We start from the raw sequence: 15,525 nt of genomic DNA on the forward strand, positions 1-15,525 counted from the left end.
TGCTATTTTCCTTCTGCAATGTCCCCCTAAGGTCCACCTATCAGTTCAAGCCCTGCCTCTTTCAAATAAATTTGATGTGGTTTGGTGCTTTTCTTACATCACAATTAATGTTTGAATTTATAACCTTCTTTGTAACAAAGACAAGATTTTACCACAGGCTTGTTGCCATATTTTGAAAAGCAAAAAAGAGGGCACATCTGCCGACTTCTACTTTTAACTATGGATCGCTATGACAGCTCTCATTTTACACAGCCATCAAAAAGAGGACATATCCTGGAAAAAGAGGACACATGGCAACTCTAAGTCTGCTACAAGTTTTGTTTATCAGCCTCCACAATGCATAACTTTATTCTTCCCTTCATGGATTGTTGGGAGTGTGGTGTAGAGGGGGTGAGTCAGCTCAGGAGTAAATTGCTTGCATTAGACAGAACTTCATGATGCTGGTCTTGCCATTTCCCAAAGGCTTGGTTATTGGAGCACCCTAGAGCCCATTAAATGTATTATATTTACCACTGTCTGTATGATTCTTCCCTGATTTGATGTCCTTTTGCCTACTTTTATTTGTTCCATAAATATATCCTTTCTATAGCCATGCCACATTTTTAACCATAAAAAGGAAACTTATTGTTCGTTATTAGTGTTGTCCCTTTTTCCTTAACAGAAGATCAATCCTTTAATGGCTACATGGCAGGCAGAAATTCAACAGGTGAAGCTTTAACCTGCCACTTCCACCTCCATGCTAACAGAATAATATGTGCTGAATTTCTGCCTTGGGGGCAATGGTTGAAAGCATAGAATGCCAATAGAAAAAGTAAAAAGTTGGCAACCCTATTAATTAAAGGTAAAGGTAAAGAGCGCAAGGAAACACCGTTTACCTCCCTGCTGCAGTGGTACCTATTTATCTACTTGCACTGGTGTGCTTTCAAACTGCTAGGTTGGCAGAAGTTGAGACAAAGCAACAGGAGCTCACCCTGTTGTGCGGATTTGAATCGCCGACCTTCTGATCAGCAAACCCAAGGGGCTCAGTGGTTTAGACCACAGTGCCACCTGGTCCCCTTTACTTTTCTGTACACACTTTATAGACACCATTGTCAAAACTGGACCAAAAGCAGATATGGTAGTGCCAGACCAAGGGACTGAAGGCATGGAAAGCCAGGTAAGATCACCTTCTCTCCATTTGTCTGAAAGGGTGCACAGCCATCACCAGTGCTCTGGAGGTATTAGCAAAGTGAGCCCCATGCATTTGGAGACTGAGTCACAAGAATCCTGTTCCTCCTTGCAGTGACCGCTTTTGGTAATGCAGCAGGATACTGAACAAAAGTATGAGAATGAGAATATACATTGAGGATGACATTATTCGGCAGACTCTTTAGTTTCATAATTTGTGGTTGTTTTTTTCCTTGGAGAGGAATACTTAAGCACCAGAGCTTCTTAGAGTATGCCACTTTCTCAGGAGATTGTAAAACTCCGTAGTTCCAGTCTTCAGAGGCTGGCCTGGTCATTCTGCTCTCTGCTTCCCTCTCTATGGAGAACACGGCTTCAATGCAGTCATTGCCTTAGACCAGGCACCCCCAAACTTGGCCCTCCAGATGTTTTGGGACTACAATTCCCAACATCCCTGACCACTGGTCCTGTTAACTAGGGATGATGGGAGTTGTAGTTCCAAAACATCTGGAGGGCCGAGTTTGGGAATGCCTGTCTTAGACCAACCTTCTCCAACCCGGGCCCTTCAGATATTCTCAGAGTACAACAACCACCATCCCCAAACATCAGGGCATGTTGGCTGACTGATGGCAGCTATAGTAAAACAAAAATCTGGAGGATACCAATATAATGTAGATGTATTGTTAATGAGGACCACCCTCCCCAACTCCCCCCCCCCCCGAGAAAAGCCTGGACAAACATCTACTGGGGTGGCAGCTGAGGAATCCAGCAGAAGGCTCTATGTCTGAGGAGAAGCAGACTGTGCCCCATTTTCTCTAACCTAGATAAAAAAAGTATTCAGTTGCTCCTGTAGGTTTTGGCTAACCTAAACTCCTCTTATAGATTCCAACATTGCAATTAAAAGGGGGTATAAAAATAAGCACAAGGATTTCTGATGGAGTTTATCTCAGCTCATTTAGCCTACCATTCCTTTTTTAAAACAAAACAAAACAAAAACCCTAACATTATTTGGAAAAAAAGATTGACACATAAGACACGTATTATAACAGCTGGTCAATCATTTCCTGGAAGATTTAAAAAGCAACCTTTGAACTGCCTCATCCTACTCCACTTCCTTAAGACAGCCTCAGATAAGAGTGAATCAGAGAAATCATTTCAAATAACTCTTCCAAACTCAGCGCTGATTGCCAACAAAGTATGTGGGCGAGATTTATAAGCTCCACCCTACATTAGGGAGGCAGCAAATGCAAAACAACTGCTCAACTTTCTCAATTTTATTGTTTGACATATGCCAGATAGGGAGACCTTACCCTAACTCTTAGCAAAATTCAAGCTGCTTATTTGGAAGAAAAATATCTCCAAATATTTTTCCTGTTACCAAAAGAGATGGTAAATCAATATATGACTTCAGAGAAAATAAACACTCATTTGTTTACCCTGAAGGAAGCAAATAAACTTCCTGAAATAATCTATATTTAAATTCTTCTGATACCAGAGACATAATTAAAGAGAACCTCTTCGTGAATAGCATATTTGCCTGATGGGTCACTGTTTTACAACTGCCGCTCTTATCTGCGTGGGCTATGGCTGTGTGTCTGAAGCTCATTCTGTTTGTTCAACTCCTACAAAAAATATTTAAGATATGAGCTTAAGATCACCATCTGGTGTGTCAGGAATACACTTCCTAGCTTTGTAAAACAATGTGCACAGTAGCAAGTAAAATAAGCAAATACTGTAGAGTCCTATTAACTTACGGCATAGTAATACTCCTATGTAAGACACTCTGGTCCAGGAGACAAGGGACCATGTATGCGACAAATGGCCAACAGAAGCACTTCAGAGCATTTGGAAGCCACACTGTTTATTCTCATGTAATGTTAAGAACCACAGTTTAGTGCAGGAGCAGGGAACCAAATAGACTTCTCATCTGACTCTCCCTCCCTATTCTCTGGTCCACACCCCTTTAGACTGCTGCCCATGATAGGGCCTTTTTACAATGGCACTGAAGCTCTGAAATTCCCTTCTGGAAGATGTTCATTCAGGACTCTTTTCTGTTGGGGCTACTCTGAAGTCAGGCAAAGGTTGACTTCAGGGTTATGTTTGCAGTTTCAGGGTACGTTTAGGATCTCTTCTCAAAGTTGCAGGGCTTCTCCCCAAAGCTCATATTTTGGGGTCTTTACATTTTCATTTTTTTAATGCTAATTTGATTGATTTGGGTTTTATGTTTTAAAACAGAATGCAACTATTTTAGTAAGTAAAATAAAATGGTGATTTGGAGAGGGAAGTGACTGCAGGTGGAAAAAGTTGAAACCACTAAATTTCAAGAGCAGGATTCAAGAAGTGTGCATGCATTTTGTTTAAACTTTTGTATGTAATCTGACATTTACTTATATATTTTGTTTTTTGGGGCTAATCAAGTATTTGCAATTTACCAGGGGTAGCGTCTTGCCCTATTTTGTTGCTAAGTGTGCTTTTTTTGCAACTGTGGCCCAGCTCTCACTTACAGAGATCCTGGAGAGGGCTAGAACTTGTTACTGTGCAGAGAGATGCACTGCCTCCTAGATATCTTTGCAATATATAAGGTGTCCCACAATGGTGGGCATTTTGCTAGCGATTGAATATTGACAGCACAAATCATGGTATCATACAAAAACACCTACAACACATGGAAGGCTCCAGGAGGAGGTGTAGTCACAGACGGCTCTCCTATGCAACACTCAAGCAGCTGAGATGCTGCTGGAGATGAGAGGAACTCAGTTCACAACTTCCTTATAGCAAAGTGGCCAGCAATGAATCTGAATAAAGCCATACGCAGCTCAGAACCCAAATGTTATTTGAACTGCCAAAACTAACACAAGAATATAGAATCATACAATAAAGCAGATATACCATAGGTCTAATATCACCCCCTACCAAGAAGTTAAAAATGAATAATATAAAAAGTGCAGTCATCTGAAGCAGATTCTTTGCCATTTGTATGTAGTGCCCAACATGTTCATAGTCTAATTATACATCTCTGAAAAGCAAGAGCTTGGCAAGAACACAGAAAATCTAGTAACTGCAGGCACTCTCACCGAAGATCTAGACCAGCCTCTTTCCAAAGTAAATCCATCAGGCGTAACATCTGAAGTGTTAACATGTCTTGCCGTAGATCTGCAAAACAGGAAGGCGTGATTTTATCAAATAGCTGCTACTAAGAAATTTGAATTAGAGACCAACAGTGTTATGTGCATTGCAACGAACACAAATTAATTCAAGGCAATTTGTTCAAACCTCTACTTCAGGGATGGAGAACCTTTGGCTTTCTGGATGTTAAATCAGCCACACCCACCATGGTTAATGGTGAAGAATAATGGGAGCTATATGATGGAAGCTGTAGTCCAGAATTATCTAGAAAGCCACAGGTCCCCAACCCCTGCCTTAATTACAGTGGTGAAGTTAAATGAAGCCATGAATAAACTCTCTTCTTTCCAGACTGTACAGTGGTACCTCGGGTTACATACGCTTCAGGTTACAGACTCCGCTAACCCAGAAATAGTGCTTCAGGTTAAGAACTTTGCTTCAGGATGAGAACAGAAATCGTGCTCTAGTGGCGCGGCAGCAGCAGGAGGCCCCATTAGCTAAAGTGGTGCTTCAGGTTAAAAACAGTTTCAGGTTAAGTACGGACCTCCGGAATGAATTAAGTACTTAACCCAAGGTACCACTGTATTGTGGTACAAACAGCACCGAAATGATAGAATTTATCCAGTGCTCTTTCACTTAACAAAACGAAAGGATTGCAATGGTAACAGTAACACAATTAAGATAATAGCAGTGGGGGGGGGGAGTTGTTTTGTTTACTTACCATCTCCATTTTTAAAGATGATCCCTACCAGATCTCCCCCAAACACTTTGTTGTTGTATACAATCCATAAGGGCTTCATTTTAGAGTCCATGTATTTACATTTCTCCACACTAGGCCAAAGTGTAATAAATAATGTTAGTGACTTAAAAAGGGAAATGAGCAATCCCCCTAAATGTAGCAGGGTAAAAATAACTCTGAAGGTAACTCAGTAACAGAACACTGCAACTTGGACAAATGCCTTTAAAAACTTGAATTTTGCTGCTACAGTATAAGGTACACTGGCAAGTTGGCATGTTCTGTATATGGGGTATGTTACATATATAGGGAGTCAACTCAACTGCTCCACTAGTGGAAGCCAGCACAAGGTCTCCTGCTAGCATAAATAGAGTCACTCTCTTCCCCCACTTTCCCAAATCTAGAGAGCCGGGAGAACCCTCAGACTGGCATGTCAGGGGGGAGATGGGAATTTGTTCCATCAGGCAAGCAGAAAAGCTTGCATGGATGGAATAACCTCCTTAGTGATACATTGAATTCCACACTGAAACCCATAGATCTTGGATCTCTATCTGGCAGCTACCAAGGCAAGAAAATAAGTGTCCATATTAACTTAGAAAACATATTTCATTTTTTACACACACATGTTCTCCCTATTTGGATTAGGGTCTGAAAGACCAAGGAAAAGTTTGGGTGCGAAGGAAAATGTGTGACATTGCTTAACGCAGAGAACGTCTGTCAAGGCATCAGCCTTAGCTTTGCATTTTCAGGCTTTGTGGAGCTTGTGCTAACGTGAGATAGCCTTAAAGTGGTAGGTTTTCTGATAATTTAATATATCTTTTGTCAGTCACTGATTGCTGACTTGAAGGTGGATCATTATTATTCAAGGTATTGTAAGAACACATTTTAAGTACGAAAGGTCAATCACAAAAATCTTTAGTCCAAACCAAAACAGGCTCCTTAACCTTAGGAAGCCAGAGATTTGTTTACATAGCCAGGTCAAAGCATGAGGGAGTTGTCAGCCACATGAAGACATGCCGCCTTGTGTGCCAACGCGTCTGCTGAGCAATGCAGCCAACAGAAGTCAAAGAGCAAGAGCCTTCTGCCTGTCTGCTTCCACCTAAGAGCTACAGCGTACGTAAAAGCAAGAGACCACTTCACTTACTACAGTTCTGAAAGCAATACGGAAGGATTCAGAGGGGACTGGAGATTGGAAAGGGCTTCTTTGTAGGTCCTTTGTTTTAAACAGGTGTGCATTGCATCTTTTCCTTTGGCTCTGCTTTGTTTCACAGCATTCAGTTTTATTATACTATTCAAAGTCTTCATCTTATTCAGTGCTTCAACCTGAAATAAATTTGCAGAATAGATTTTAATTTCTAAATCTCTGTGAGGTCAATGTCTAAGTCAATCAAAATGGACGGGATCAATCTTGTAGAAAACACTGCATTACCCTCGATTCTGACTGGGCAGCATTGACATTGAAAGGACCCCCATTATCTGCACTGCCTGTCTGGTGCAAAGTCAGCACCATGGGATAAAGCTGTGAAAAAGCAGCTTCTACACAGGTGTTTTTTTTAATGTGAAAGGGATCCTTAAGTAACTAGATCAGGCATAGGCAAACTTCGGCCCTCCACATGTTTTGGAACTACAATTCCCATCATCCCTAGCTAACAGGACCAGGGGTCAGGGATGATGGGAATTGTAGTCACAAAACATCTGGCTGGCCAGAGTTTGCCTGTGCCTGACCTAGATCCAAAAAAAGCTTAATGTTTCTGTCATCTCGACTGTCAGGGTCACCAGAAAAATATTTTGCTCATTCCATTTATTCAGATGCATGCCTGATGGTTTCAATGTGATCACAAGACTCACCATCCTTAGCTATTTCTCTCTGCCCTTGTGCCTTCAAAACCCAGATGAAAGCTTACATGCTAAATCCAAGCCAAAATAGAGGCTCTGTTTTTGGCAAACGTCAGTCACAAACACAGAGCCGACTGAAACTTCTGCTTTGCCGTTTCTCCCAATTATCTCCAACTGTTATCTACTTACTGTTGGGAGTTTCTAGGAGGAAGCAGCTGGGATGCCTTGAAAATAATTAAGTGTTAACACTGCAAAAGTGTTATGCACCTCTCTGCAGCTCCAACATAGATCGATTCTCTTATTATTAAGCGACCTAAGTTTGGGATCGGAGGCTGAGTAGGTTTCTCTCCACCAGTACTGATTCACTTTCAAATTTACAGTTTTTAATTTGTTGTAAAAATTACCTTAATGCATCAGGCACAGTTCAAGGGCTGAAACTTTCTTACAGATAAGCTGATTTATGCCTGGCAGGATGCTGTGGAAGCTGTATGGAGTTTGATTACAGAAGAGAGGCAGTGGAGACCTGTCAGGTCAGCCATCTGTCAAAACCCAAAGCTCCCTAATTTCCACAATTCCAGGAGCTGTGCAAACATCAGCAACAAGGGAACAAAATGCAACCTGTGCTATACAAACAGGAACTTTTTGAAGTATTTCTACTTTGTATTTCTTCCGTGTTTGCACAGTTGGGAAATTTTTGCGCCCCTTCTTTGATTGCACTGACATGCACTTCCTCCTCAAAAGTGCACAGAAATGTCACAGTCCCAAAGCCTATCAGTGCTGAAATATGCTTAAGACTCCCCATTCCCTTTTAGGAGTTCATTCAAACACATTTGTAAGAAAGAAAACATTTTCAATACTCCAAAGCTAAATGATTTTCTTTTGCAATGCAGATTCCATTAGAACTGCTGAATTCAGGTAACTATGGTTGCACAGGAAAAAACCCACACACATCTAAATTTTTGGCAACCTACAAATCAACTATAAATAGCACCATTTTCAAAATTATTTCATTAGAAAAGACCAGTGCTTTTTTTAATTGCATGCATGCAAAGATTACCACTGCTATGCTAGGTGGTGTTTAAGCCTAACACAAAAGGGCAGAATCAGATTGACTGCTAAAATTCCAGATTATGTCCAGGAAACCTGTTTATACATCATAGTACCCATCTATCTTCTCTTTGCTCATCTCATTCCTATTCACAGGCAGCATTTGCATGTCTTAGTAAACCATAGTTAATGATTTACTATGAACATGGAGATGGCTCCTCTCCTAGGATGAGTAGACACAACAAACCATAATCCCTGTCTTAGTGTTATGCCCTGAAACCACAATATTAAGCCATACTTTGCTTTTGGTTTAGTATCATGGTTTGTCTGATAGGGGAACAGTGAAGTGGGAGCATTCTCTATGTACATAGCAAACTGTTTCTGCGATGTACAATGTGCAACCTGGACCATCATTGCATCTCCAGGAGTGACTTGAAGGTAAAGATTTAAAATAAGCAATACCTGTCTGGAAAGTACTTTCATGTGAGCAATGCTTCCACGGCAGTAAGCTTCAAGTATCACACCAAACTGCACTGAAATGGCAGGTATGTGCACTTCTGATCTACAAGAAAAGAGGGAAAAAAACCTCCATGTATAAATACGTCTCTCACAGTCATTCTACATAATTAGGGAGTTGTACGATGGATGTAACAATATCATGTCAGTGTCTTAAAAATAAAGAAATTCAAAGTCAAGTGGGCATGTACCCTTTCATATGGGATAGCATGATACAACTGTGACCTCAACTCCTTTGCAAAACAGCTGTTCATCCCATGCTCCAAGTGAAGCATTCTGAACTCTCAAATCATACCTTGCTAAAAGGAATAAAAATGAGTAGACATGAGTCTTGTCATGAAGTCAGTCAAAAATACAGGAAGCAGAGCGGGAGTCAAACGTTTTGGCAGGCACCTTCCTATGTGGGAGGGTTTTCCCCTGACTTCTCTTCTACATTGTTAGCTTATTTTGTAGTAGAAGGAATGCATGCTGGAGCCTTGCCAGATAGATGGGTTTCTGATGGGTTACAGTGCCGCAGAAGCATCTACCATCTTTCTGAACTCCTTCACTACTGTTCAACGTGACAGTGAGACAACTGGGGAAGAGCATAGCTGGAAGGGAAATCTCAAGCACTCTCCCTCCCATACGGCAGACTGTATCCTGCTCCCTAATAGCACCTCTTATTTTACATAGACAGGCTAGGACAGTTTCTTCTTTAAAGGCAAAGAACATGCCAAAAGGTGGCAAGAAAAAAATTAATCTAAAGCCAGGAGTTAGGTGGAGTCTTAGACATTTTTGCTTTTATTTTGTAGAATTTATATGCTACTTAATTGTAAAAAAGCAAGCAAACAAACAAAACAGCCTGAAAACGGTTTACAAATTTTCCTACACCCTTGCTGGAAGATTCATCTAGATCCCTTTTGGTTCCTGAGACATTAGCTCAGCCTTAAGAGTTTCTCATCACATCTATTAGGGCTAAGAAGCTTGGTCTCATAACAGGAGATTCTTCATTTTCCAGTTTTTCTGGCAGAACATATAAATGAAGGGAGGATGAGACTAGTCTCAAAGACACCAAAATCATGGTATCAGTAAATTGCTACAGGATCTCTGCAGAAGAGAGGTAATTTATACGTGTGCATGTCAATAGATGAGCAAGCCTTACCTCAAATGCCAAAACAGCACCTGTCCTATCCTCCTATTTGCCAGAGCTTTCTCTAGCAGGAACCTGGAGAGAGCACAGTCGAGAAAAGGTTCATATTTCAATACTTGCACAAGCTGCAGAAGATACTGAGAAAGTTCTTCATCACTGGAAGAAGATAAAGAAAACCCAAGAAACTAGCTTAGTTGTGGGAAGATGCATTAAATGAACAGGGGGGAAATTCTCAACATGAAATGCATCAGATTAGAAACATGTTCATGATATATAAAGCAAATGGATGATGTGCAATGAATAAAATCAGAGGATAGGAACCAGAAGGATTTAAACAGCAGCAACATTTCTTATCATTCATAGCACATATCTCTGATAGATGTACAAAGTATTCAATATCAGTCATATGAATTTGTCTTAAAGATCATCAGGCAAGTTCAGTAACTGCTTTCTGGCTTCCCTGTGCTTACAACATCGTTTTAAAAAGAAAAGAAAAGCTAGTTTGCAGCTGTTTGGGTTTGAAATGAAATTTGAAGTAATGGGTTGTTTGTTTTTTTAACCTAAGGAGGAAACATTGTTCACTCATTTATTTGTGAAAAAGAATAACTATTACAGGTGACAAAATAAAACACTGCTGAACTACCAAATAGTTGCATCTACTTGCAGCCCAGCAAAAAAAGAAAGAAAAGATGTCCAAACAAATTAACACGTTGTACAGTGACTAAAACTCCTCTACTGAAAAGTATGTCAATTGAAAAGTCACCCCCCCCCCCAAAAAAATACATAGGCATTCAATTATTTTATCGCATCAAGGAGTTAATAATGAATATACCTAGAATGAATTCAAAGAAATCTAAGAACAACTCTATCAGCAGTACTGGTTCATTACACAAGTCTAGACCAGCCTGACAGAGCAAATCACCTTGTTTACATTTTACTGAAGTCAAAATATGTTGTTAACAATTTAGCCTTGAAAATAATACAAAAATGTTGTACATAACATCCAGTACTCTTGAGAAGTCAAGGAAAATAGGAGCATAGCAGCATTGCAACTGATAATATCCAATTTCTTTCCTGGAGCAAAAATGGCATTAAGCCCATGAATATTTTAAGTAGATAATTAAAAAAAAAACAAAAAACAAACAGCTGAGAAGCTTCTTGAAAATACATAGTTTTTAACATCCACAAGCAAATTGGATGTACGCATGGCAAACTTAAGCACGCTTACTCAAAAGTATGTTTCACGATTTTCAGTGAAGCTTATTCCCAGATGTTTGGATAGGACTGTAGACAGAGGACATCAGTGACATACATAGGTACGGAGGGAAAATGGATTCAATTCACATTTAAAGATGAACCTACCAAATCCACACTTTCTGAAACAATGCACAAACTGAAGCTTTGTCTTCCTTCAAAATCTGCACTTCTCTGAGTTCTGCAAAGCAGTTCTCCAGTTAAGTAATATGTGAAAGCATTATATTCTAGGCAAACCTTTAAAAACCCATCAGCTTTCCTTAAGGCTTTTGACCCAGATACCAAAGGAAGCCTTCTTCTGTCTCAACGGGACAGCACTTCCCAAAGGAGGACCACCCACTCCGGTTCCACTGATATGATCAGTAAACTGGGATCGCAGCCTAGCCCACAGCTGGACACTGAAGAGGCTGCCTGCTCCTTAATTTGTAAGATTTATTTCATGCAGGGTGAAAGTCACAGAGTCTTTTCATTGTGGCTACATTTTAATTCTTTGAGTCAGCTGTTGAAGTAAAAGTTGCCAGCAAACTCACCTCATCTGCCTTAAACAGCCCACGGCATATTCTCTTACATATTGATCTGGATAATTGAAATCCAATAACTCTAATGCTTCTCTGGGAGGCAGCTTGGACCATATCTGGAGAAGAGCCTGAAGCTGTTAAGGAATATAAACACACACATAACTAAGCAAGACTAAATAGATACATGTTTAAGAATATCCATGGGCAGATTTCCTGAGGAAGGAAGGTGAACTGTGTTCAACAACTATATAGCATAAATCACAGGTACCCTTCCCCACCCCCTGACTTTAGAGAAAGCCATAATTCAGGGGGTGCATTTCTATTTTCATCTAGGTGGAAATGCAATTGGGAAAAAGAGGCTGGGAATAGCTGGCTTTGCTTTTCTAGCAGCAGCAGCAGAACCGCCCACCAGAGGGCAGAACAGAACAAGCATAAAGATGTGAGTATGGCTAATGAAGCAGCAGAGGAAAAATGGGCAAAGGAGGTGTTTGTGGGGAGGGCAACAAATCGGATGTGGCATCAGATAAGTCACTTAGGATTATCTGGAGCTCCTTCTATGATGTGTTGCCACTTGATAGAATCATTCATTTAGTATAGTTGTCTGATTTTGACTGTGACAGAGGCAGGCAATTTAGTTCAACCCTGAAGAATTAATTGCAGATTCTAGAAAGCCTGGGGGTACTGGCTAGTTTTATATGGCAAACTCTCATATGCATCAACCTGCTGTCCACATGTGGAACGTGAGGGTCTGTCTTTTGCACTGATCAAGGTTATCTGCTTAGGACTAATTAACTGTGGACATTAGGCCTGGCCAGGGTAATATCTGGTTTTCAACAATGAGGTGTATCAACAGCTAAATACTGTGATATGCTGATATATCATGATGTCTGACTCTGGAATGTATCTCAGCTGTTTCTTCCTCCACACCTTAGGGGAGTCAGAGGGGTGGGGGGCTTCCTCAAAGGCAGGCAGGCAGGCAGGCAGGCAGAGCCTGAGAAGCTTCTGTTTAGTGTCAGAAAGATGCTAGTCTTCCTGGATTTCAGAAGCAGAGTCAGGAATAGTCACTGCTACTTGTGTGCAATGCTTGTGCATCTTCTATGAAGTGGCACAATTACTATATGTAGGAATACCAGACAGGTGATACTGACGCACAAAATGCATGTTTGTTTGAAAATACGTATATGGGGAATTAGTATGTGTGTAGTATTTCCATAGGAGCTGGCAAGCCTAAAGTGGCAAAATGCAAGCTTTAGCAGTTAAGAGCAGGGATGGAGTATTTGTAGCCCTCCAGAGATTGCTACTCTAATCACCCCTGATGGTTGGGCCAGGCTGACTTGGGCTGGTGTGAGTTCAGCAATCAGGAAAACCACAGGCACCATCCCTGAGTCAGTGCCTTGTTCACATTAGGTTGACCCTATCTATAACAGTAAGAAGATCAAACCTATCCATTCTGAAGGAAATCAGCCCTGAGTGCTCACTGGAAGGACAGATCATGAAGCTAAGGCTCCAATACTTTGGGCACCTCATGAGAAGAGAAGACTCCCTGGAAAAGACCTTGATGTTGGGAAAGATGGAGGGCACAAGGAGAAGGGGACGAGAGAGGATGAGATGGTTGGACGGTGTTCTCGAAGCTACCAGCATGAGTTTGACCAAACTGCGGGAGGCAGTGGAAGACAGAAGTGCCTGGCGTGCTCTGGTCCATGGGGTCACGAAGAGTCAGACATGACTAAACGACTAAACAACAACAACAACATCTATAACAGTAAGTCAACAATCTCTTCTTTTTCCGATCAAGTACTGCTGACAAAGAGGGTGCAGAGCAGTAGCTATACAAAGTCCACTAAAAACAAGGAAGAATGTTGTGGCACCTTAGAAGACCTAAGAAAAACAAGATCCATTTAATGGCAGTTGGTTTCACTGATGAGCAGTTAATGGCAATTAAAATAAAATCTCCCACATTGCTCCGACAATTGCTCACATTCTGCCCCTGGGATTACTATTATTGCTGTACAGATATTTTTCCCCCTCTTACCTGAGCAACATCTTCAAGTTTGTTCCATTTGACAGAGAGCAACAGCTTTGGTAGGGATTGTGGGAAGTTTTCACGACAGTCATACCGTAAAGTCCAAATGAGATCCATTTCATTTTCACACAGCTGAGACAAGGGGTCCCTTTCCATGATCTCCTTTAGCTCAATGTAGAACTTTTTGCCACCACGGCCCTTTGGTTAAAGGTCAAGAACCACCGTTTACAAGTTATGCATATAATGCTGAGACAAATGTGCCTGTTTCTATACTGCATGTCCAAATGGCATGAAGCCAGTGGCATAGCGTGGAGGGTGCAGGGGGGGCCGGCCGCACCGGGCGCAACATCTGGGGGTTGGGGTTAGGGGGCGCAAATCCACGGGTTAGGGGGCGCAAATCCACGGGTTAGGGGGCACAAATTACTTGCCTTGCCCCGGGTGCTGACAACCCACGCTACGCCACTGCATGAAGCTAGAACAGCATGAACTCTCCTTGCTAGCAACTAATGTGCATTATACAGGGTGAGTCTTTTAAAAGATGCTCTGTGGAACATGAGTACTCTGTATCCACGGGGCCTCTTTTAAAGGACTCACCCTGTATATATTTTAATACTCAACTTCAGCAAGTGTGCACTTCAACACTAGAGGGCACTACTGCTATTTCCCCGTTTAATGTGGGAAATATTTCTGCTGAGCCATGCTGGAAGCTTATATTTGCTGCACAGGCACTGTAGATGTCTCTAGACCCACACAACTGATGAAAAGAGCATTTCTAGCAACTTAAATGCTAGTATGCAAATGATGAAAAAGAGCACATGAAGCCAAAGCCAAAACTGAGGAACAAGTCACTAATACTGACTTTTGCATTTCCAACATCTGTTATTGAACTGTAACAACCACCACTACCACCACCAAAGACTTAACATTTTAAAATGACTATACATGCTATCTCTTCTGACTTTCGATTCCACATAAATTAAACATGTGTACAGAAGACGCTTCAGTGAGTTTCAAATGAAGCTTAATATATCATGAGTGGCAAAAATTGTTTATAAAGTTTCTACATTCAAGAGGCTATTAGCATGTGAATTTATTATCTACACTCAAGTTGTGTAAAATAGAACGGGGTATTCTTAGAAGATCAGTTATTCATATGAAATATTTTGTTGATATAATTAATTCTTATTATTTTGCACATTAGTGAGGAATTTGTGCACTATGCTGAATGGCATATCATTTAAGCTATAATTTCACAACATTAAAATTATAGGCTATGACAACCAAGTTGTTCAAATTTGTTTAGGATTCCAAATTTGCAATCATATTAAAAATATGACCATAATGTGGACTTGGCCTTCAGTGGGTTGTAGGGAAATGAACAGGTTTTGTGTGTTTACCCTGTCCTTTAAAAATATAATTTTGAAAGTGCAGAACAACTTCACTACAGCTTGAAGAGATGCTTTCTGGACAAGCAATGGGAGGGTAATAAAAATACATCTTGTTCTAAGTCTTAAATGGGGCAGGGATAATTGTTTCACCTTTGATACTTACTGCCATACCAGAGCTATCATTATTTCTTGCAATTTCAGCTGCCTTTTCAAGTATCTGCAAAAAAAAACACCAGACAGGAATTAAATGACAATGTTGGAGAACAATGAAATTACAGATGATCAAACAGTATGATCTCTCTAGTTTGAAAAGTCATGTAAGTAAATAAAATATTTATGCTCTTCTTTCCCAAATCCTTTTGCTAAGTGCAGTATATAAACGCGCGTACATTATGCCACAATACTCCTACGTAAACGAAGTGCATAATTCAACAGGGACTGGATTAGTGCACTGCATCTTCTAACGCACAACAACAGAACTGAAAACAGCCTCATGTACGGAAAGAATTAGCCCAGGAGCACGTAGACTCTGAAACACTATGGTCCCCAAAAGGTCAGATTTATTTTGGCTAGAGTTGTGCACTCTGTGATCCCCCAAGTTTAAAACATTTCTCTTACACTTTCCATTTGGCAGAACTGTAATAAAAAATCCTTGGGTTCAACAGCCTTGATACATTTGCAGTAGAAGTAGGAAAATGGACATGGGTCATCAGCTTGGCTCAGATTATACTCTGGTCTCCAAGATGGTACCTCGGGTTAAGTACTTAATTCGTTCCGGAGATCCTTACTGA

At 40.8% G+C, this 15,525-nt stretch overlaps 1 protein-coding gene across 7 annotated transcripts in view; it reads right to left on the reverse strand.

The window, feature by feature from the left end:
* The window catches only part of PIK3CB (phosphatidylinositol-4,5-bisphosphate 3-kinase catalytic subunit beta), a 110,408-nt gene that overhangs the window by 9,853 nt on the left and 85,030 nt on the right, over positions 1–15,525 (reverse strand). For all 7 annotated transcript variants that reach the window (XM_079975852.1, XM_079975853.1, XM_079975857.1 and 4 more), the window contains 8 exons: positions 14,898–14,951; positions 13,356–13,544; positions 11,336–11,457; positions 9,564–9,707; positions 8,369–8,468; positions 6,168–6,346; positions 5,009–5,118; positions 4,239–4,317 (listed from right to left, as the gene is read on the reverse strand). In XM_079975852.1, coding sequence (XP_079831978.1) covers positions 4,239–4,317; positions 5,009–5,118; positions 6,168–6,346; positions 8,369–8,468; positions 9,564–9,707; positions 11,336–11,457; positions 13,356–13,544; positions 14,898–14,951 — 977 coding nt within the window. The remainder of the gene's footprint in view (positions 1–4,238; positions 4,318–5,008; positions 5,119–6,167; positions 6,347–8,368; positions 8,469–9,563; positions 9,708–11,335; positions 11,458–13,355; positions 13,545–14,897; positions 14,952–15,525) is intronic.

The sequence above is a fragment of the Podarcis cretensis genome (assembly GCF_951804945.1).
Source record: "Podarcis cretensis genome assembly, chromosome: 5".
In the NCBI taxonomy this organism is placed as follows: Eukaryota; Metazoa; Chordata; class Lepidosauria; order Squamata; family Lacertidae; genus Podarcis; species Podarcis cretensis.